General features: G+C 39.2%; 1 protein-coding gene across 2 annotated transcripts; it reads left to right on the top strand.

The window, feature by feature from the left end:
- Positions 1–2969: 2969 nt before the first annotated feature.
- Positions 2970–17537, top strand: LOC133141126 (VIP36-like protein). Of its 2 annotated transcripts, XM_061261536.1 has the most exons (8): positions 2970–3188; positions 7230–7348; positions 11614–11731; positions 12233–12315; positions 12926–13087; positions 14024–14138; positions 14565–14681; positions 16165–17537. In XM_061261536.1, exons 1-8 carry the CDS (start codon positions 2984–2986, stop codon positions 16305–16307), a joined length of 1062 nt encoding a protein of 353 aa, XP_061117520.1. In that variant the 5' UTR covers positions 2970–2983; the 3' UTR covers positions 16308–17537. The 2 variants fall into 2 exon arrangements, with proteins under 2 accessions (XP_061117520.1, XP_061117521.1); XM_061261537.1 differs by lacking the exon at positions 7230–7348.
- Positions 17538–21849: the final 4312 nt, after the last annotated feature.

Genomic DNA, 21849 nt, shown 5'->3' with positions numbered 1-21849 from the left:
GCTGGGATAGGCTCCAGCCCCCCTGTGACCCTGTTCAGGATAAGCGGGTTAGGATAATGAATGAATGAATGAAATGAATGAATGACAGGACTGCGGAAAACGACATGGGACAAAACATGTTAGACACCAAGAACATAGACAAATACTGAAACTGAAATACTTAAAATACAGATCATGACAGAACAGCACAGAGCCTGACATCTTTAAATCACTCTGAATAACTGTGTCAGCTAAGTAATTGTAATATAATAGAATGAGGTTATCCCTATAGTTCCCAGGGCTTGGATCATACTGATCTAAAGGGGCAAATACTTTTTCACGGCAATGTACATGCCCAGGATTTGTATTACAGAGCACCATGGCTCAATTGCCATGGATGCCCTGCATTTTGGCCTTAGTGACCTTTCAAAAACAACTACTGGATGGCCATTTGTGTCTCACCATATTTTTTGATAAAAAATAGAATATTTTTGTATTTATTTTAACTGTTCAATTTGACCCCAAACCTGAAACGGGGTTAAGATTTGCATGGCTGTGGTGCCCTCTAGAGGAGAAAAATGTTTTCATGGAAATAATCTATACGTTATGTTCAAACCTATGGGAAAACTATATACCTTTATTTCAATGCATTTACTCTTATGTTACCATAGGTGTCACAATTATTGGCACCCCAAGCAATGAAGCAAAGAAAATTGGCAATAAATGGCAGGCACTTATATAGCGCCTTTATCCAAAGCGCTGTACAGTTGATGCTTATCCATTCACCCATTCATACACACACTGACACACTGATGGTGATTGGCTGCCATGCAAGGCCCCGACCAGCTCATCAGGAGGGTTAGGTGTCTTGCTCAGGGACACTTTGACACAGCCCGGGTGGGGGATCGAACCGGCAACCCACCGACTGCCAGATGACTGCTCTTGCTGCCTGAGCCATGTCGCCCCCTATCTTTTTCATCATTAGTTCATGCATAAAAGAGCAAGCAAAAGGTCTAGAGCAGTGATAGGTGAACCTTGGGAGCCAGCTCGCATTTCTGAATACCTGACTCTTTTTTCTTTTTTGAATGGAGATGAACACAATAAAACGTTTGACCAAATCATATGAAGTCTGACTTTGATAATAACACTAGAATAATAAACTGTAGGCATACCATTGAAACAAGATATATCAATTTAGCAATAATAGTATGATATTTGTCTCAGTCATGTGTGTACTGTGCATGAAATGTGTGTGCAATGTCTGATTGCCTTACTCTTGTTATAATGATGTAGTCTTGAATAGACTGCATAAATTGCATTTAAGTGTTGTAATATGGTATACGCATGTTCTACTATGATAGCAAAAAAAAAATGCATTAATTAATTAGCCAATGAGTGTGCACATTTTCATTCTAAATAGAAACGTGTGAAGTGCTGAACAAATATCATTTGATCCTCTTTTAACAGCCTATCACACAAATCAAATTGTAATGAATTTCTCCATATGATGTTGTGGAATTATTTAATAGATGCATTCAATTCAATTCATCAGCCTAATAGAGTAGGGAGTAAGGAACCTCCTCATAGATCTGGATCTGATTACGATTCTGCCTCCTTATGACAAAAATGTAATTGTACTGAACAGCCACAGTCAAGCTTTGCATTTCCCATGTTGCCACTAGTTGCAGGATTCCAATTATTCAAATTGGGGAAAATATGTCCTCGGTAACATGAAAGGATGGGCAGATGGGCTTAGAGAGACTGGAAATGGAAAAGGGTAACAGTCATTCATTCATTCATTCATTATCCTAACCCGCTTATCCTGAACAGGGTCGCAGGGGGGCTGGAGCCTATCCCAGCATACATTGGGGCGAAAGGCAGGAATACACTCTGGACAGGTCACATCACAGGGCACACACACCATTCACTCACACACTCGTACCCATGGGCAATTTAAACTCTCCAATCAGCCTAACCTGCATGTCTTTGGACTGTGGGAGGAAACCGGAGTACCCGGAGGAAACTCACGCAAAGAAGGGGAGAACATGCAAACTCCACACAGAGAGGCCCCGGCCGACCGGGATTCGAACCCAGGACCTCCTAGCTGTGAGGCGGCAGTGCTACCCACTGCACCATCCATGCCGCCAGAGGGCAACATGTGGAGATTAAATACTGATAACCGGGATATAAGGGATATCATCTGCTGTAATTCCATTACACTGGCTCCTCCAAATTCCGGTTCTGGCATTTCTCACATGACTGAATGTCCCTGAAATGCTTGTACATCAAATGCATCCAGTATTTTCACTGGAACTATTGCCACTACTGAACAGCAGTTGTATGCAGGGACCAAGTTTGTGCATGCAAAAAAACATGCATGCACATGCACATACACACCCCACCTCTAGGGGGCCCTTGGACCTGCAAGTGCGAGGGAAGGCTTTCCCTGTTATACCATTGGGGGCTTTCAAATGGATCTTTCTACATATTTGACACCTGCCTGATGCATCAATTATTCTGTGAATCACTTAACTAATCAGGTTTATATAATTCTGCACAAGACCTGCTTGTGTTTCTATGCCAGTTGTTGCACAGACCATTTTCTCCTCTTTTTAAAGATAAATGACTCAATTGAACCCATCATACAGCCCAACCCAACATTTCAACATATCTGTTCAGACCCAGAATTTTAATAACTGAAACAAAATTTAAAGAGAGTACATTTATTAATTTATTAATGTATTTATTTCTGTGTACATCTTGTTATTTTCTTTTTTTCTTTGCATGAAGGCATATTTATTGAGCCATTTATTTATTTTAAATTAATGTATCCATTGCAGATCTAGCCCATAAAACAATACGCAATTTCCAAACACCCACATACATTACCATATGAAGTGAGCCCAGAAATATTACTTGCTCAACGGTCGATTAAACAAATAAGCAGAGACCCAAGCAACTCATTGGTTAAAGGGGAGGTTACTCTTACAGTGGGAGGAGTAAAATGGCTGCCACCATGACCAAGAAAGATTTAGTTTGGAGGAGTAGTACATTGTTTTTTGACATTGTTTACTGTTGCGGCATGTTTAGTCGAATACGCTGGATATTTTTGTTTCTGTTCTTTACAGTGAGCCAATGTTGGAGTGATGAAGCTTACGAGAGGGAAGAATTTCTAAAGAGGGAGTACTCGCTGATGAAGCCATACCAAGGTAGTATGACCGGTTGCCTGAGTTGAGTTATCTACTATTAGGCAAGGTGCTAACCTAAAGTTTGCGGTTTTATAAACTGTTTTCCCGCTCGCGCTTTTCTTTGGTAATTAACAAGGTAGTTTTCAAAGGTGTACAGCCCTATTTCGGCTAGCTAGCTAAATCTAGCATTTAAAAAAAATCCTGAGTATGGAGGGGTTAATTTGACAAAATTAATTTACTTAATCCGCGGTTAGCCACATTGTTCAGTGTCTGTAAAGACTTACTCTGTTCCGAACAGAACACTGGGAAGCGGCCGCTTCCCCCAAAAGTTAGCGTCCGTTCAATGGTAGCTAGTTTTTCTCCTGAGGAATGTGTTTTATGATTATGGTTGCTTATTTGCTATCCTAGACACTAAGACACTTGGATTAATGTGAATTGGACGAATAATTATACAGAAAACGACAAATAACTACACATCTTCCCGGTGTTCGGAAGACCGTGTTAGCTCACGATGTTGCGAGCACAACGTTACACATACATAAAAACCAAAGCTGATCTGGAAGCAATTTCTTATTTATTTGTTTATTCGTCGTATTGTTCTTAACACGGTGAGTCTACGTTAAGCATTTCAGTGCATGTCACTGTTGACAAGTTAATCACTTTGCTGCTCGTTGTGTACGTTATCCTTGCTACAGTACAGGAAACATTTACGGTTTAACGTTAGCTAGCTAACTAATCAACAAGGATTTATTTTTATTTATATTTAGACTAACTTAAGAGATTTGTCATAGTGGTGCGTTGTGTTCCATTATTTTAACGGTTTCTTAGCTGAACGAGGCAGCCTGCAATCTCTGGCCAGTGCTTAAGGTAGTCAAGGTAGGCTACATCACTGGGAGCAAGGCCCTTAACCCACATTGCTCCAGAGGGGACTCTTAGTCTAATCAAATGTAAGTCGCTTTGGATAAATAACATGTAATATAATGTAAATTATAATTCGCTGTAGTCTAGTATCACGTTAGATAAACTCTTTGGCTGTAATTAATGGATGTATTTGGATTTAAGGCGGGTATAACACATTGAGTAAAAAAAGAAAATAAAAAAATGAAATTTTGGTTCTCACTGCCATAATTGAAAGCTAATAAATCTAGTAAAATGGCAATGAAGAAATAACCAGAAATGCATTAATTATTTCTCATTTTCAAATTATCAATGCAATCAGAAGAGACTTGGCATTATATTCAGTTTATTAATTAAGCTTTCAACTTGGAAGAGTTGACCAACACAAGTCAAGTAAAAGATATTTTTAAAAAGTGTAAAAAATACCACAATACAAGCACACAAAAATATGTCTGAGGTGTATTTAAAGGCATGCTATGCAGGATTTCCACCTTTTATAAAACAAACATGCTCAGTGATTATTATGATACACTGGCAACCGGTATCTGTGTTCATTCTTCCCAATACCTTGCTTGTCAACTTGTTATTCTCAAAACTATACAGGCTTATTTCTGTACTTTATCTGAAAAGCATGTGTCCAGTACACTGAACTCATAAGCTCTATGATCCAATAGAAGGAGGAGGAGGAGGAGGGCAAGAGGAAATGTGTATCGATACAGTGGAGAGCTGGGTTTGCGAGAGATTAGGCTTGGTGGCTAACTGTTAATCAAGTGGTTGACCAGTGTTTGGTAACATTAGGCAACATAGATCCGGTGTTATTAGCTAACTAAACATTGTACATCAACTTGCTGGCCATAATAGCTGGGTCCCACTGCACAGTACTACTGCTTATATTTTCTGGAGGTTCTACAGCCTTCAGTGATTGCTCTGGCCAAAGGAATATTGCAGTTTCTGGAATGCAGGATGTGTCAAAATCTGCGTTTTATATGAATTCATGCCCTCACACAGGCAGAAAATAATCAGTGATCCAAATCCAATTCCTTTGTTATTGCACTGAATACATCTGGGGTCGAGATAAAAAGATGAACACGAGACAAGAATTCAGAATTTCAGTTTTTATTTCCTGATATTTACACCTTACACCAGACTACTTAGAACATAGCACCTTCGGTATCAGAGCAGCCAATTGTTAGGAGAGCAAAAGTATTGGAACGGAGAGTATTTAAGTAAGTAAATAACACTTCATATTTGGTAGCATATCCCTTGCTTGCAATAACTGCATCAAACCTGCAACCCATTGATACTTTTCCAGGCTTTTACTGCAGCTTCTTTCAGTTGTTTTTTGTTTCTGGGATTTTCCCCCTTACCCTTCCCCTTCCCCTTCAATCTCCTCTTCGGGCAGTGAAATGCTTGCTTAATTGGGTTAAGGTCTGGTTATTGACTTGGCCAGTCGAAAACCCTCCACCTTTTCTCCCTTATGAAGTCCTTTGTTGTGTTGGCAGTGTGTTTTGGGTCATTGTCTTGCTGCATGATGATTAGTTTGGACACATTTCTCTTCACACACCTCCTGTCTGCCTAGACTTCTGAATTCATCCTGCTGCTACCATCATGAGTTACATCATCAATAAAGATTAGTGAACTCACTCCAGAAGCAGTCATGCAAGCCCAAGCCTTGACACTTCCTCCACTGTGCTTCACAGATGAACTAGTATGTTGTGGATCATGAGAAAATCCCTTTCTCCACACTTTGGCATTTCCATCACTTTGGTAGATGTTAGGCTAATATTAGTCTCATTAGTCCTTTAAACTTTGTTCCAGAACTTTTGTGCCTCATCTCTGTACTTTGCATTTGTAGTCTTGCCTGCTGATTCATACTACTGATGAGTGGTTTGCTTCTTGTGGCATAGCCTCTATATTGCTGCTCTCTCTTCTTGAACTGTTGATTAAGATGTCACTGACTGATGTTTTGGGGCTTTTCTTCACAGCTCTCAATATTTCTGTCATAAACTGCTGTTGTTTTCCTTGGTCGACCTGTTCGATGTCTGTTGCTCAGTACGCCAGCAGTTTCTTTCTTTTTCAGGACATTCCAAGTTGTTGTACAAGCTATCCCCAATGCTTTTGCAATGGTTCTGATCGATTTCCCCTCTCCCAAAAACAGTTCGCTTCATGTCTTCAGAACAGGTCTTCATGTTTGTTTATCTTTTCTAACACAAATGCAGTCTTCACAGGCAAAACCCAAGGCTAAAACCAAGAGTAGACATTCAGAACTATTTATTATTTAACCAGTCAATTAATTAGGCCTCATCTGGGCAACACGAAACATCTGTCAGTCACATGTTCCAATTCTTTTGCTCACGTCTCGTTTCAAGATGACTGTTTGATGTAGACTGGGGTTAACCGTTAGCCACTGATTGTAGCCCATAAAGACGGTTGATGGTACCCCTGCCGGTGGTCACGTGGAGCAGCATAATTGGCTCGCCGCTCCAAGGGAGGGGTGAGGACTCCGCAGGGGAGGGGGGGGGGATCGCCTCGGAGTCTCAGTCACGGTTGAAGACGATGCGACTTGGAGAAGGTGTGTCGCTCTCTGGATTGTTACATCCATTAGTGCTGCCGGGGGTAAACACTGTCATAATTCAAATGAAAATGCAAAAGCCTGCTTTGTATTTTCATTTGAATTATGACAGCATAGTTTTTACGCTTATGGAATTAAAACAAAATGTAATCGCTGATTTGCATTTTAATTTTATTAGTATCATTAGCCTTTCTTTATTATAGGTGGCAGAGCTTAGCTCCGGATCTCTCCGGCCCCGTTTAACCACTGATTGTAATGTTTCTTCACAAAATTGGAAAATCCAAAACCGTTATCAAACTGGTCGAAAAGAGGAGGCAAAATATATATATTTTGTTTGTTAATTTTTCTTGCTTCTGTCTACTAACTACATTTTCAAAGTAACCCTGCATGAGGTCATATTTTACTGTCTTTTTCAGAGGGTGCTAAATAAGTTGATGCCATTAAGAATTGTTTTCAAATTTGTTTAGCAAAATCATGTCTTTAGGTTAGTTAGTGGTTAGTTATTGAAGTAGGCTAATCTATTGCATAATCAAATTATTGTATGCATGGAACGTCTTTCTCCATTTAATAGCACCTCTACTGCATGTTTTTAGGTCTGGGCTCTTCAAGCTCTTCTCACTGGGACCTATTGGGTACTGCAATGATAACTACAGAGCATGTGCGCCTGACACCAGACTTGCAGAGCAGACAGGGGGCGGTATGGAGTCGCATTGTGAGTAAAGCACTGACATCACTCCTTTCTTAGATGCTGGCATCTCACTTCTCTTAATCCTTTTTGAAATGTCATGCAGTCATGTCACAGTCAGTGCAAGATGGCTAGCTAACTTACCCGGCTATTGTTTAACTGTTGAGTTCACTAGCTATCTTGATGACCACTGTTTAGTGCCAAGTTACAAGCCAATATGGTTGTCAGATTTATATTTGAAATACAAATATCGCCTGAGTTGTGAGGGAGGAAAATGTTGAAAATTGTTTAAATTAATCAACAATTATACCATGCTGAAAAAAACGGCTCAAGCTAGGCTTTGAAACAGCTGGTAGCTGGGTGACCAATTCCATCCAGCTCCTTACTGAACTAGGCTTGTTCGATGGAATGGTATAATCATTAGCCTATGTGACATTGCCGCTAATTATATTATGTTACTAAATGCATTTTTCTAAAAGCATACTGCATCAAAAGCAACGTGATTGTACAGATCCATTGTATAATTCCTGGGAACCGGAATGTTTATGAGATTATCTGATTTCAGATGGGCGTTTAGCTACTAATGGTGATTATGATGGTAGCCTACAGAGGTGGAGAAAATATGCATAAAACAACTGAATTTTAAATTGAATGCAGCCATCAATAAGCTGGGATGTGGCAATCGCCATCCCATGGAACCCCAAAACCCCTGCTGGATAATACATTTCTTATTGTCTCTTGTATTATTAGGTGCATTTTCTGATCAGATCTAAGCTGCGGTGTTTTCGACTGGGTGCTGTGAGCTAGCAGAACAGCTGTTTTCATTTCTCATCCATCAACATGTTAGTAACGTAGCCTATCCCACCGTTATAAGGCAGTTACAGCCATCTTTGGCAAAAGCAACGTTACTGATTTTTTTTTTTGCTGTAGCCTTTTACTGTTCTCAACCTGCTCTGTAATGATTTTGCGTGCTGGGATAGTCTGGCTCGAACAATTCCATGGGATGAAGAAAGCCTTTATTTAGCTTTAGCAAAATTAAGAGGCGTGTCATACAAGTGATGAACTGTACAATATTCTCTTTTCTGGTTAAATTGCAGGCGTTTTTAACTTCCGTTTAGAGGATCACTATCATTTTCCTTCATCTAGAGATTTGTCAAGGTGCTTTTGTTGCGCATTTTATCGTAGTTGTTGAACTGAATGTTTACTGTAGGCTAACTAAGTTTGATGCAACATATTTTACACTGAAGTTTTTGCACCTCTGATTAAAAGTTGCCATAGCCTGGTAGTGTGGCAGGCATGTTCAATAATCATATTGTTTATTTTTTTCTAAGTATTTTTTGTGCATTGCCAGTCAGGGATGCCAATAATGAGGGATGCCTCAGTGAGCACTTTGTTAGGCATTTATTAGACTTATTTGTTCGAGTTCTACTACTGTAGCCTATTAGAGGTATTATGCATTGTGTGTTCTGAGATGCTCTTCTGCATACCACTGTTGTAATATGGGGTTATTTGTGTTACTGTGACCTTCCTGTCAGCTTTTACCAGTCTGGCCATTCTCCTCTGCTGACGTCTCTCATTAACAATGCGTTTCTGTCTGCTGCTCACTGGATTTTTATTTTTTTTATTTTTTATTTTATTTTGCGCCATTCTTTGCAAACTCTACAGAATAGTGTGCCTGAAAATCCCAGGTGATCAGCAGTTTCTGAGATGGTCAGTCCACCCTGTCTGCCACAAAAAATTCCACAGTCAAAGTCACTTGGATCACATTTTTCCCCCCATTCTGATGGTTGATGTGAACATTAGCTGAAGCTCCTGACCCATATCTACATGATGGTATGCATTGCACTGCTGCCACAATTGGCTGATTAGATAATCGCATGAATAAGTAGGTATAATACAATTCATAATGAAGTGCTCGGTGAGTGTATTTTGTAACATCATTCTGTTAGCCAGGCACAATATATCATGTCATGACTCGAAGGGCCTTGAATTGAATTGAATCATTATTTTATCCTGGCAAAATGTGTGGTATTGTCAAATATGAAGACAATATGTGAGGAATTGAAATTGCATCATATTGTGATGATGCTTGAGGTGCGCCCCTAGTATCTTCACACTTGCCACTGCAGAACTTCCTGTAAAGAAAGATTCAATGATATTTAGATTTACTGATGGGATTCTTGATCACCGTACAAAGGTCTCAAGGGGTTTGAGGCTTTAGAGGCTGCTGGAAGGACTTTGCACAGCAGCCTTTATGCACGGTTGGCCTCTATTCTGAAGCCTAGGACAATCCTGTGTGAAGAAAAGCAGAGCTACAGTGCAGTCTAAGTATTTGGTCAGTGGTCGCCAAGGTGACCTCATCAATGACCACAATTGTGCCAGTTGCAGTGGCAGACATACGCCCAAGCCGTAGCACTGCCTCCACCATGTTTGACAGATGAGGTGGAATGCTTTGGATCATGTTTGGATCAGTTTTCCTTTTTTTTTTCTCTCCACGGATTCCTCTTTCCATCGCTCTGGTACAGAGCTCCAGAGGTCTACAGGTCTTTTAATGTATGTTTTTGTACACTGTAACCTGGCTGTTCTATTCTTGAGGCTTGCCAGGTGTTTGCATCTTGTGGGGAACCCTCTGAGGTTATGCTGCATAGTCTTCTTTTGATGATTGTCTTTCACATTGCTACGCCTACATCCTGGAGTAGGGAGGGCAAAATGGAGCTTCAGAATGTAGAGCACAGGGTGTGCACGTGAACGCAACAATACATTTCTCACAGAAAATGCAGTTTTTTCACTTTTTTACTTCACAGCAGTGGTGACAAAACTTACAAGAACTAAGTGCTAGCATGTCGTTAGCTTTTACTGATTCCCATATGAGATTAGTATGATGTAGCTAGCATAAACCAATAGCACTAACCCATACAATTTTCTTTTTAACGGCACTTGTCGGTCAAACAATGTAAATGACAGCATTTGATTATGGCCAACAGCACTGAAAATATCCAACCCAGCTTCTATAAATGACAAAAGTCCCACTATAGGATCAATTAAAATCTCTAAAAGTTATATATTTTCTCTATCTATTTCTCTTTCTCACTGTGATTGAGTTTATGTGATCTGAATGTACAGTTGCTATGTAAATTAAGAATTCGGCATTGTTATTTGCTACCTACACTTAGCAGCATCACTCAAAATCGTTCACGTGATTAGACCCTGACTGGCACCAACTGCCATAAATGAGCTTGTAAAATCAGCCGGTGAGAACCATTGTTATGTCACTGTTCCAGAGCCCCATAAATGTAAACAAATAAATGTATTGAGCGAAAATATTGGCCTGGCTATCAGTAAGAATTCTGAGAGTTTGAACTGCCACCAACTGCCATAAATGAGGGTGTAAAGTCAACCTGTAAAGAGCCATTGTTTCGTCCCTGTTTTCAAACTCCATACACCATACATGTAAACAATGGAATGTTCAGTTAAGTCTGCCTGTTTTTCGGTGCCCTCGGAGTCCTGATCTTATCATTGATGGATTGTTGGTAAAATGATCGTTTAAAAGCCACAAAAATTTGAATTTGAATTCATGTTCATTTCCAGAAATACAATTTTTGCTTGCCTTCCCTACCTAGAGAGTGTTGAACAGTTGAACAATTACAAAGGTTTTTTTTTTTTTTCACCATTCAAAGGGTTGTTCTGTCATCCACTACACTGGACTTGGTCTACCAAGTCGTATGGCATTGCTGTGTATTCTTGATTCTTGACAATGTACCAAGCACCCAATTTTGCTTTACTTATTAGGAGCTTTACTCCTAGAATCAACTGTAGACCTTTTTGCTAGCTAACTAACAATAAAACTGAACATACCTGTCCAAGAAACAATTGAGCTGCTAATTGTCCAATTACTGTTGAATTAATTGGATGCACGATATCAAATTGTGGAATGATTCAGAGCCCTCTGAGAAATGCAAAACCAGAGGTTATTTCTGGTTACATGACATTCAGATGTACTACTGTATGACCTTGTTTAATGTAAATTCCATTTAGGTATTTAGCAGGTGTTCTCATGTAGACAGCTTTTTAGACAACATATTTCTTTCTGCAGCAGGTCCATTTGTACAGCTGGATATTTACTGAAACAATTCAGGTTGAGTACCTTGCCCTGGGGTACAACGGCAATGAGCCACACAGGAATCCCTTGCCTTTGTGTCCCATCCCTTAGCCGTTCTGCTATTCTGTTTTGCTGTCTTTAAATGCATTTCCTTTTTGTTTTTGCGTGCGTGTGTGTGTGTGTGTGTGAACAGCCCTGTTATCTGCGGCATTGGGAGCTCCAAATTCACTTCAAGATTCATGGGCAGGGGAAGAAGAACCTGAATGGAGATGGACTGGCATTGTGGTTCACAAAGGAGCGCATGCAGATCGGTAAACTCGCTTTGTTACCTGGGCATGTTCGAGAACATGTTCTCTAACACTATGCAAGAGAAATTGGCAATCAAAAACAAGTTTCTTATGCACTGATCTTTAGGTTATGCTGCTCTTCACGCATGTATGTATGGTGCCACATTTGAAAACATTTCTGTAAATAGACGATGCACTCTTGCCGTATATTACTGCTGTGGTTTTTCTTCTCATTGTGGAGATGTGCCTTTTGGTGATCTAGCCCTGTGAACCTTCTGAGCTATGCGGCACACAGTTTGATAGTTATAGCTGGAACCCTGTCTTGAATATTAGGATTGTGATCTAATTTAGTGAATTAACAGTAAATCAAAACATGTACTTGAATATAACTTGTCTCCAAAGTGGCATGCCTCGGTGCAAAATGTCTATAAGTATGTATTAAACTATGGCAGCATTGTAGAAATTATTCCATGCGATAGGTAGTGTACAACCTGCTTGCTCAAAGTAGGGCTTGTGTGTTTGCAGGTTCAGTGTTTGGTAATATGGACCTCTTCACTGGACTTGGGGTGTTTGTGGACACGTACCCCAATGACGACAAGCACCAGGAGGTATGGACCACACACAAATCTGTGTGTATTGCTCCAGGCTGAATTAATGAATTGCTTATTAATGCTTAACATTGTAAGAAACAAATAAACTGTTCCATTCTTTTATTTTTTATTTTTTTGATGACATTTGTAGCTGCTAATGCAGTCTTGTAATTGAAAAAACATCAATTCATTCAATAGCTTGGTGTAAATCATATTCTGTTGTGCAAGTGGTAGGGTGTTCATTCAACGTAATATGAAGCATAGTCCATAGTGTGTCTTGGTGTAGTTTACACTGAGGATGTAAATTTATTTGTCTCGCTGTGGTTTCACACCGAGAATGTTCATTCCTGTGTCTCTCAGTGTAGTTTACATTAGGGTTTTCCCGATGGACAAGACAGTGAGGGATTTTTAAAAATGCAAAATTGCAGAAAGAATTGGCAGATGTAAATTAAATCGGGAATGTGCTTTTTGTTGAGCATGAACCAAGGAATCTGGGGGGTAAAGAATTTTGATTCAAGACTGCATTAAGGCTACACTGGCTAAACTTGAAAATAATGCGCCGATTGAACCAATTAACGATTCTTGCTATGGTTTAGTCACTGTATCTGTATCTCCTCTTGTCTCATAGCGGGTCTTCCCCTACGTGTCAGCAATGGTGGCCAATGGCAGCGTAAAATACGATCACGAACTGGATGGGCGCCCCACCGAGCTAGGGGGCTGCACTGCCATTGTGCGCAACCAGAACCACGACACTTTCCTTTTGGTGCGATATGTACACCGTAGACTGACGGTGAGTGCCTGGTGTGCACACACTACACCCATCATTACTGGGGGACAGACCTCATTGCAATTTACACACAGTAATGCAATGTGGCAGGTAACTTCTCACTGAGTCATGACGTACAGTTAATCAACTGTACGATAATCATGACATAGTTAATCAACTGTACGATAATCATGATGTACAGTTAATCAACTGTATGAGCAACTGTACTATGATCATGACATACCTTTTTAAACAATCATTTTGTTTCCCATACAAATATGTAAACGTGAAAATTGTTGTTACCCTATTTTCAGTACTTAAGTTTTACTTGAGTATTGTATGACATTTATGAACATATTGTGGGATCTTTGACTGTTCCTGCTTAGAATATCTTTCAAGATCCTTGAAAGATCAGATCAGTGTTTGTGGACTGCCCTCTTCAATTCAAACTACAAATGATCAATCAGGATCAAGTCTGGAGACTGAGCTGGCTATTGCTAAACAATTTTGTGGTAACTTAGTCATTTCTTGCCTGGTTTTTAGATATTGTAATTATCTTGGTTGTGTAATCTTTTCAAAGGGAGGGTGATTGAACTGAAAATGAGGGTTTTTTTTCAACCTTCAATTGCAGTTTAACAGAATTTAACTTTCATGTGTTGCTTACAATATGTTATTATGTACTGTATATTGTTTTATACCTGCCTTTTTTATATTTATATTTTATGTTCCAGCAGATTTTTCCACCCATTTAAGAAATTGGCAACTGTTCAGGTTAAAAAAACAAAAAACTTGTAGTTGTGTGATCTGATAAGCTACATAAATAATTGAATGAATGCTAAATGTTAAACATGGAATTCAGCGTTTTGGTAGATTTCCATAATATCTGAATTAGGCAGTTTTATTCAGTCGTGTGTTGGCCAGTTGTTTGTGAGGTGGTACAGCTGATTCATGGTCTTCCAGATCATGACGAACATTGATGGTAAGCAGGAGTGGCGGGACTGTGTGGACAGACCAGGAGTCCACTTGCCTCTGGGCTACTACTTTGGTGCCTCATCCCTCACTGGAGACCTTTCAGGTAGTGTCCCACTCCCACTAGTGTACAGCAGGAGGGAGCTATACGTATAACTATGTTCATTGATAGTGATGCATTGTGTTCAGTTGAACTCTCCATTACAGCTTCAGCCATTCTATTCAAAACCGTTCATACTGGTGCAACAGTTGCGTTGTGATATGACCTCGACTGGGCACAGAGCCTACTTGTGTCAAACAAAGCTTTGGACCAGCTGAAAGGGGAATAAAATGTAGTTTGCCAGATAAAAATAATTGCTGTATTCTGACATTGAACATGTGTGTCTCAATGCGGTTTACTTTCACAGCACTGTATGTAGCATGCATACACTGCATCATTAACAATAGCTTTTCAATTTGGTAGTGTTTCCATGTTCTCTCCTCTGTTCCCCATTGTTCTTCTCATCTTCATGCCCCTTCTGTCTTACTATAGACAACCATGACTTGATCTCTTTGAAGCTGTATGAGCTGACAGTGCCACACAGTGAGCAGGAGGAGGAAGAAGAGGAGGTCACAATTCCCAGTGTGGATAACATGGTGATACGGAATGGTAAGCTGCCGTTGTATTTATTAAGTTCCAAGGTTTTTGGCTAACTATACTAGGCCCTTTGACATGGAAATATTGTCAATTAATCTTTTGTTCTGCGGTGGAAGTTTGTTGCGTGACTTTACAAAAAGTGGAAAAAGCTTTGATTCAAAATTGTCTTCAAACTACTGGAAGTAGAAAATTGCATATAACACAATGTAAAGTCTATATCTCAGTAATAAACACAGAATAATAAATAATAAATTTAAGTACATGTATGTTGGAGTAGACCACATAATAATTATGAATAGCAGGCAACAAGCAGTATGAACATGAAAGAAAATGTAAACTACTTTGATGCATTTCCGTAAGATATCAAAGCAAATTTTGGCATGTCACTGTTGGAAGACGATTTCCAATTCAGCTAACATCCAGATGAGGTCGTATCTATTCATTTAGGTAAAATTTTATTAACTTCAAAAAAATTGTGTGACTGACGTTACATATTTCAACACCAGCCCAGTTGGCACAAATGGTTGACCTGGGGTTTTGTTTGCTATGGATAAGTTACTCATGAACTCTAGTTAGAGATTTCTGAAAGGCACCTAAAAATCATGATGGAAGGCTATGCAATTAAAAAAAAAAAAAACATTTTTTGGTGACTGAGGTCACATGTGGCAAGACCAATCTTTGCGGCCATGTACTTTATTCAAAGTTTCTCTTGACGGATTAATGATGGTAAAGTAATCAATTTTCTGTAATCTCAAAGAAAACTTGTCCACCTTTTTATGGATTTGCCCTAAGGCAATCTTAACCACATACATCTACACACTCACGCACTGGCATGCTTATTTTCACCAGCAAGCTGAGATAATCTAGCAAGCTACCTAATAGCCTAGTAGTTTCTGTTACAGACTTTCTCTTTCAGTCTCTTTTTATGGGCACTGGAAAACCTAGTGACCACAAGATGTGCAGATGTTTTCAGCGTATTGGCTGAGTGTTTGTTTATTTTTAACTGGCTAGTTAATTAATTTGTCTACTTGCTATTGAACTAGCACAATAAATATAAACATATTGGTGTACAAAGGCATTAGACGGGTCGCCTTTATGAGTAACTTACATTCTCCACTTTGCACTAGTTACCTTCCGCATCCTCTTCAAGTTACCCATCAGCATATTTCAGGCATTCCATGCTACCTACTGTAAGCTCTCTAAAATGTCAGTGGGGCAGTCACACAAGACAGCCCAGTCACTCGGTAACTGAATTTCTGTCAACAATGCTGTAATATAATCAGTTGTACACACATTTGGTATTAATTGATTCTTTTTTTACTTGGGTCAACATAGGAGCAGCAGTACCTCTATAAGTAGTTGTAGTTACAGTAAAAAAAAAGTAATTATTTGCTAGGTAATTAATTATGGTAGATGTAAAAATAGGAGTAAATTGAATGAATGAATCTAGTATTTCTGATGGCTGGTTTAAAGGTCCCCATTTTTTGTCTTTCAGTGGAGATTGAGGATCAGGGAATGAGTGGAGTCACCCTATTCTTCACCATCATCTTCTCTGTGCTGGGCTGCTTCTTGCTGTGTGTCGTTGGCATTGTCGTCTACAGCCGCTGGAAAGAGAACCGGCGCAAGCGCTTTTATTGAGACAGAACTTCACGTTACCCTATGACAAGAAAGAAAATGTGACACCTCTGACCTAACAAAGACACAACCAGCAATACTGCTCTCACCAACACACCCATGAGAACACACCCTAACTCCCCCTTCAGAATCTGCGCCCGCTTATCCCTTCTTTTAATTCCAGAGTTGGGAGGTGGACCTAGGGAGGAGCTTGCTTCCCTTCCATACTAGGCCCGCCCCCGCAAGTGCATTTTAGTCCAAATGAGAGTAACGCCACCATGGAATAAGTGCCTTGTTTGTTCTCTGCTATGTCTGCACAATTTGCTGTCATCTGGTACTTCTGGGTACTGTTGAGTTTTGTAAGCGCCCTGAATAGCTGAGATCCATGGCATTTTTTTATAGGCCAGCCATTTGGTTTATTCTTTAGCATAGATTTTCTTTCCTAGTTTCAAATACCATGCTGTATTTTTTTGTTTCATCTTTTGGTATAAATAAGTGGCTACATTTTCCTCAAAGAACTACTGTAGAAATTTGTGGCAGATTGTCACATTCCATTTATAATTCTCTGTATTGTCCCTAGGTGTGTCCCTAGGTCGCTTTAATAATGGGAGGTACAACGTCACATCATTTAACACCCGCTTTTAAGACACTTTCATCTACTGGAGATACTTGCTTAGAAGAGTGCTTTTTCTGAAAGCCTCCATATTGACACACACCACTTTAAACTGAATGTTGTTCTGAACAGGGCTACCTTATTTGGTCTGACAGAAATTTCTCCTTAACTCATGCCTAGTGTTCATCCTCTCCTACCTGTCTGAAATCATGTGCATTAGAAAAACAGTCGCATTCACTGTCTTCCTTTTCAACTGTAACTGGAAATCTTGGAATCTTTTTTTCTTTTTAATGTAAACATCCTAATGATTCAACGTGGTTGTATGTAATGTGATTCCTGTGAAATTGGGTCGGTGAGTGGTAAGTTCAGCCCGTTTCCTTTACGGTTGATCAAATGATAGTCTTATGTGATCGTGAAGGAGAGGTTTCAATGCTGTGTGTACAGTTAGAGTAGCTCTTCTTGTTTTTTTTTATTTTGTTTTTTTTTAGGGCAACTACAGGGGCCTTACAATCTGGTAAACGTTGTTATAAGTACAGCAGCATTTTTAACCCTGTAATGTTTACCAGCAGCCATTATGAAGTGCAGTACATATGACGTTTAAGGCTTAGTCAAATCAAATTAAATTATTGTTGGGAAATGTATCCAGGCTGTAATTTTATCAAATTATTTAAACTCTTGCTAACCAACAAACACAGGTGGTCCTTGGTTTGCTAACTGGCACCTGAGAAAGCAGCTATTACAAGATTTTTCAGTCAGGAAGTGGCTTCTTTTATATTATATATATTTACAGAGCCAAAACAACAAAAATGAAATCTGTCTCTCTGTCAAAATACTTGCACAGATTTATATAGTGCCCTCCAGAATTATGATGAGTATCAATTAAGATGAACTGCTGGATAACAAATGTTTGTTATATGCGAGAACATTATCTAGTTTCATTGTGATACCATTGGTCAGAGGAAAAAAAAAAATTGAACAAAATTATTTTTATTCTGAAAAAGATGAGTCAGAATTATTGACGCCCCGTAAGACATTTTTTAATTGCCTTTTTTGCTCATCTTTACTAAGAGTGACAATTCTAGAGGGCACTTTATCGCTGAAAAGCATGGTTTTCCAGAGATTCTTAGCAGCAATATTTTTTTGTAAAATAAAACTCTTGGGAGAAAAATAGGAAGTACATTATAGAAAGAAATCTGCTGCAAATGGGGTAGAAGAGAAGCTCCTTGCTGTTCTTGCTGTGTGTGCATACGTGTACGTGCACCTCCCGCTCAACACAGTACAATATTTGAGTGTATCCCCTGAATACAGGAAACTTGCCTTTGAATCAACTCCTACTTGCCTACATGCTTCCATTGTGGTCCCTTCATTTATGTTGGGTTTTGTATAGGGGAAGAACAGCAAAAACAAAACCGGCTCTCGAAAGAACAGTTTCTTCTTTAGCCAGTCCTGGCTTGTTGCTGTCTGTGCTAATCCGTTCCCACGCATTGATACTGGTTGACCTTTAAAAAATAAATAAAAATAAAAAATTATTATTATTTTGATTTAGCAAGGCCATGCTCAATGGAATGAATTCATTTGAACAGGTAAAAAGGTTTGAATCAGAAGATGTTACTTAAATGGGTATAGAATTACTTGAGCCTGATCTACAATGCCTAGATATTCTTGCAATTGTTAGACACTTAGCTTTTGTTTTTTGTACATTTTTGAATGCATATTTCATGAAAAGTAGAAAATGCACCCTATAAATCTTCTTTAAGTGAATTTTTTTGTGCATTGTTGATCGGATCATTCATGTCATTAGAAAGACGTTTTCATGGAAAAACACCTCTGGAATTTACATAGCCAAATTAAACTCCACAGTTAAAGCAGGCTACCATGTTTCTGTTGTCAAGTTGCCTTCTTGACATCTTGACGTAGTGGGTTCTACAAATGATAACATGTTGTGGCAGTTCTAGCATGTTGCCAAAAGAGCACTATGACTGGAATTCATAAAGTCGTCAAAACTCTGGTCTGAACTCTGCTAAAATATTTATGATTAATTAAATTATAATTAATGAGGAAATATGAAAGCCTGATATTGAGAAATGTGATTTTTTTAAATGAAGCGCAAAGTACACGATGATACTCTCAGGAAGTTGTTCTGCAGGAATATTCATTTTTAAAACCAGTTTTTGTAGGTTAGTACATAGTATATGGTAAAGCCCTGTGTTTTTGAGTGGTGAAACCTTCATGAATTTCATTTCTAAAGTCTATTCGTACCGGTACTTACCATAATATACAGTGCATAATATAGTGTCCTCTATAATGTTTGGGACAAAGACCCATCACTTAGTTATTTGCCTTTGTACTCCTCAATTTGCGATTTGTAATAAAAATATAGTCTCCCCCCCCCCCCCCCCCCCCCTGTTTTCTAAAAACAGTCATTTGTTGTCTTTGAGGCACAATAATGAGCTTTTACAATGTGGGCTCAAGCAACAAACTGCATCGTGTTGCATTTTCTTGCACAAGTATGCATGCATGCCCATGCATTTAATACATTTCTACTGCATATACATACTTTGTTGTCCTCGTATTCAGCCAGCTACATACTTTCTCAGGCTTAACCATTCAGTTAGTGTTTTGTAAATCATGAGAAGCCTGGGTAACGATCAACCCCAAGAAAATGTAGCAAAATGTTCATTTAAACAGAAACGCTGTTGCCTTGAACACAATGCTGCAAACTGAGTGACGTAGGTACAGTTTGCTACAATGGCGTGTGAGAATTCAGGCTTTAAGGCATAGGCCTACATCATTATTGATCTGGGTTACACCCACCAAATGGGAGCAAACATACCTCAAAGATGCAAAATGTCCCACGCCGTTGAGAGGAAACGTAGTGGTTTTCTGATTGAATGTGCCCATTGCCAGTGCTCCATTAACTGGGCTTCATCCTTTTTGGATTGGCTCACTCTATTCTCATAGCATGAATTCTTCAAGTTCAAGGATTCCAACAGTTTGGAGTCTAATCTGTTTGCTGCTTGCAGGTTGTCAGTCTTTGAATATGTGTGACTGGAGAGCAGTTGGCTGTATCCAAAATCATTTGGTTAGGAGACGAGACTCTTTAAAATGCAGGAACTGGCCTTTCATTTGAGCCAGCATTTGGTCCCAATCTTGGATTACAGAAATGACCAAACACATGACTGCATATATAAAAACCTTCCTGTGTCCACCGTTGTTAAAGACTGTATTTTATGTGTCTGTGGTGTTTGAGAACTGCTCCTATTTTAATTCAATAAAATATCAAGTTATGGTCTTATTTCTGGGTGTCATTCCTGTTGCAGAAAACACAGAAATCAGAGTGGGGAACAGCTCACAAACATGCATTTATGAAGCATAATGAATGCAATTACAGGGCTACATTTCCAAACATAGCCCAAGCCCCAACACCAGTTTCTGAGTGAAAACATTGAGCACAAACTTACTTTAAGATGGATTGTAGACTCCCAATTAAAAAAATCACCATATACTATTAAGTAATCTGAAGAATACATTTTAGAAAAGATTAGTATTGGAATACAGAAATGTGACATGGTTAATAGGTTAATCTATGCTTAATAGGTTTGAATCATTTTCAACATTTAAATGCGGCACCATGGGGATTCACTCATAGTAATACAAGGGTATGTAGGACTAATGACTTATGTGGCTATCTGGTCCTAAATGACTGCAGTTCTTTGAGTTTAACTCACTTCATAATTTTGATTTTATTGCTACCACTGAAACTGAAAACAGACTACCTCAATTCAAGATTTAATCCTCTAGACTTTGAGGTCCACTGAGGTATCATAACCAACTGTCACCAGGAGGACACCAGACAACAGATGACTTAATCTCTGTGGGAATATATACATTTGTCCAAATGTTTTATTCTGAAAATAAAAAAAATACAAATGATGAGTCATGGGTTTACAGCATAAATCTTAACTAGAATAACATACACTTTAAGACATAAACACATAAACACATAAAACAGCATATTCTAATAGGGGACAACTGCTTGTTTCCAAAGCGTTTTACCTTTGGCTTCTTCTTCACCAAAGGGTATTGAAAAATATATCACTTTAATTACAGGTCCTTTTATAAGTAGACTGCCAGGTAAAATAAAAATAACTGGAAGTCATGTTGTCCCAGTGATCTGACATTAGGCTCAACCATTTAAAGCTAGAGCTGCTGTGGGACAGACTGAAATCCTCTCATAAGATGACTAGTGCTGGTAAATGGTAAAATGATTGGCATTTATATAGCAGTGTATAATTGATGCTTCTCATTCACACACACCCACACACACGCATTCATACACGCTCACACACTGTGTGAACCAGCAACCCTCCAACTGTCAGACGACTGCTCTGACCACCTGAGCCAAAGTCACCTCTCTGTCTGCTGGTCCTGAACAGATAGAACTGAAGATGCATGCTGTTAAAAGGTCCTGGTGCATGATATTCATGGGCACAGGTTAGGACAATGTTGTTATTAACATGGACCACCACCAGCTACATGTGAACATGTCTGCTCTTCTTCAAGTTTGGGGCCACATTGTCAAACTAATGACGAGAGAAAATCTCAGTGAGTTTGTTTATCACCAGTTTACTGTTTGGCTTCCATCCTCTAACCTCAAACCTGGGATGAATTTGATAATCATTAACCTACCCTTTGTAAAAGGACCTTTGATCACGGTTCAGGAACTCTGAATTTCCTGCTGAGCATGTCTCTGGTTTTGCGCAATGTAATTCTCCTTGTTCCTCATTTGAGGTGATCAGTGCCAGTCCCAGGTAACAAAACCAGTTACAGGCTGAGCTCTTTTTCAGGATGCTACGGAATATCATTGCAGTACAGCACTTTCATTTTGCCACAGGTAGGTCAGCGTTGATCTGCTCTACTGCGGAGTCAGACGACCACAGTCTCGAGTACCAC

This window comes from Conger conger, chromosome 11, assembly GCF_963514075.1.
Source record: "Conger conger chromosome 11, fConCon1.1, whole genome shotgun sequence".
Lineage (NCBI taxonomy): Eukaryota > Metazoa > Chordata > Actinopteri > Anguilliformes > Congridae > Conger > Conger conger.
This window is presented reverse-complemented; position numbering and strand designations above follow the sequence as displayed.

Bases quoted from the DNA above. Each gene is read 5' to 3' on its own strand.
- LOC133141126 (XM_061261536.1), top strand. From the start codon at position 2,984: ATGGCTGCCACCATGACCAAGAAAGATTTAGTTTGGAGGAGTAGTACA. The intron at 11,732-12,232 runs GTAAACTCGCTT...GTGTGTTTGCAG, and splicing joins AAAGGAGCGCATGCAGATCG to GTTCAGTGTTTGGTAATATG. The intron at 13,088-14,023 runs GTGAGTGCCTGG...ATGGTCTTCCAG, and splicing joins ATGTACACCGTAGACTGACG to ATCATGACGAACATTGATGG.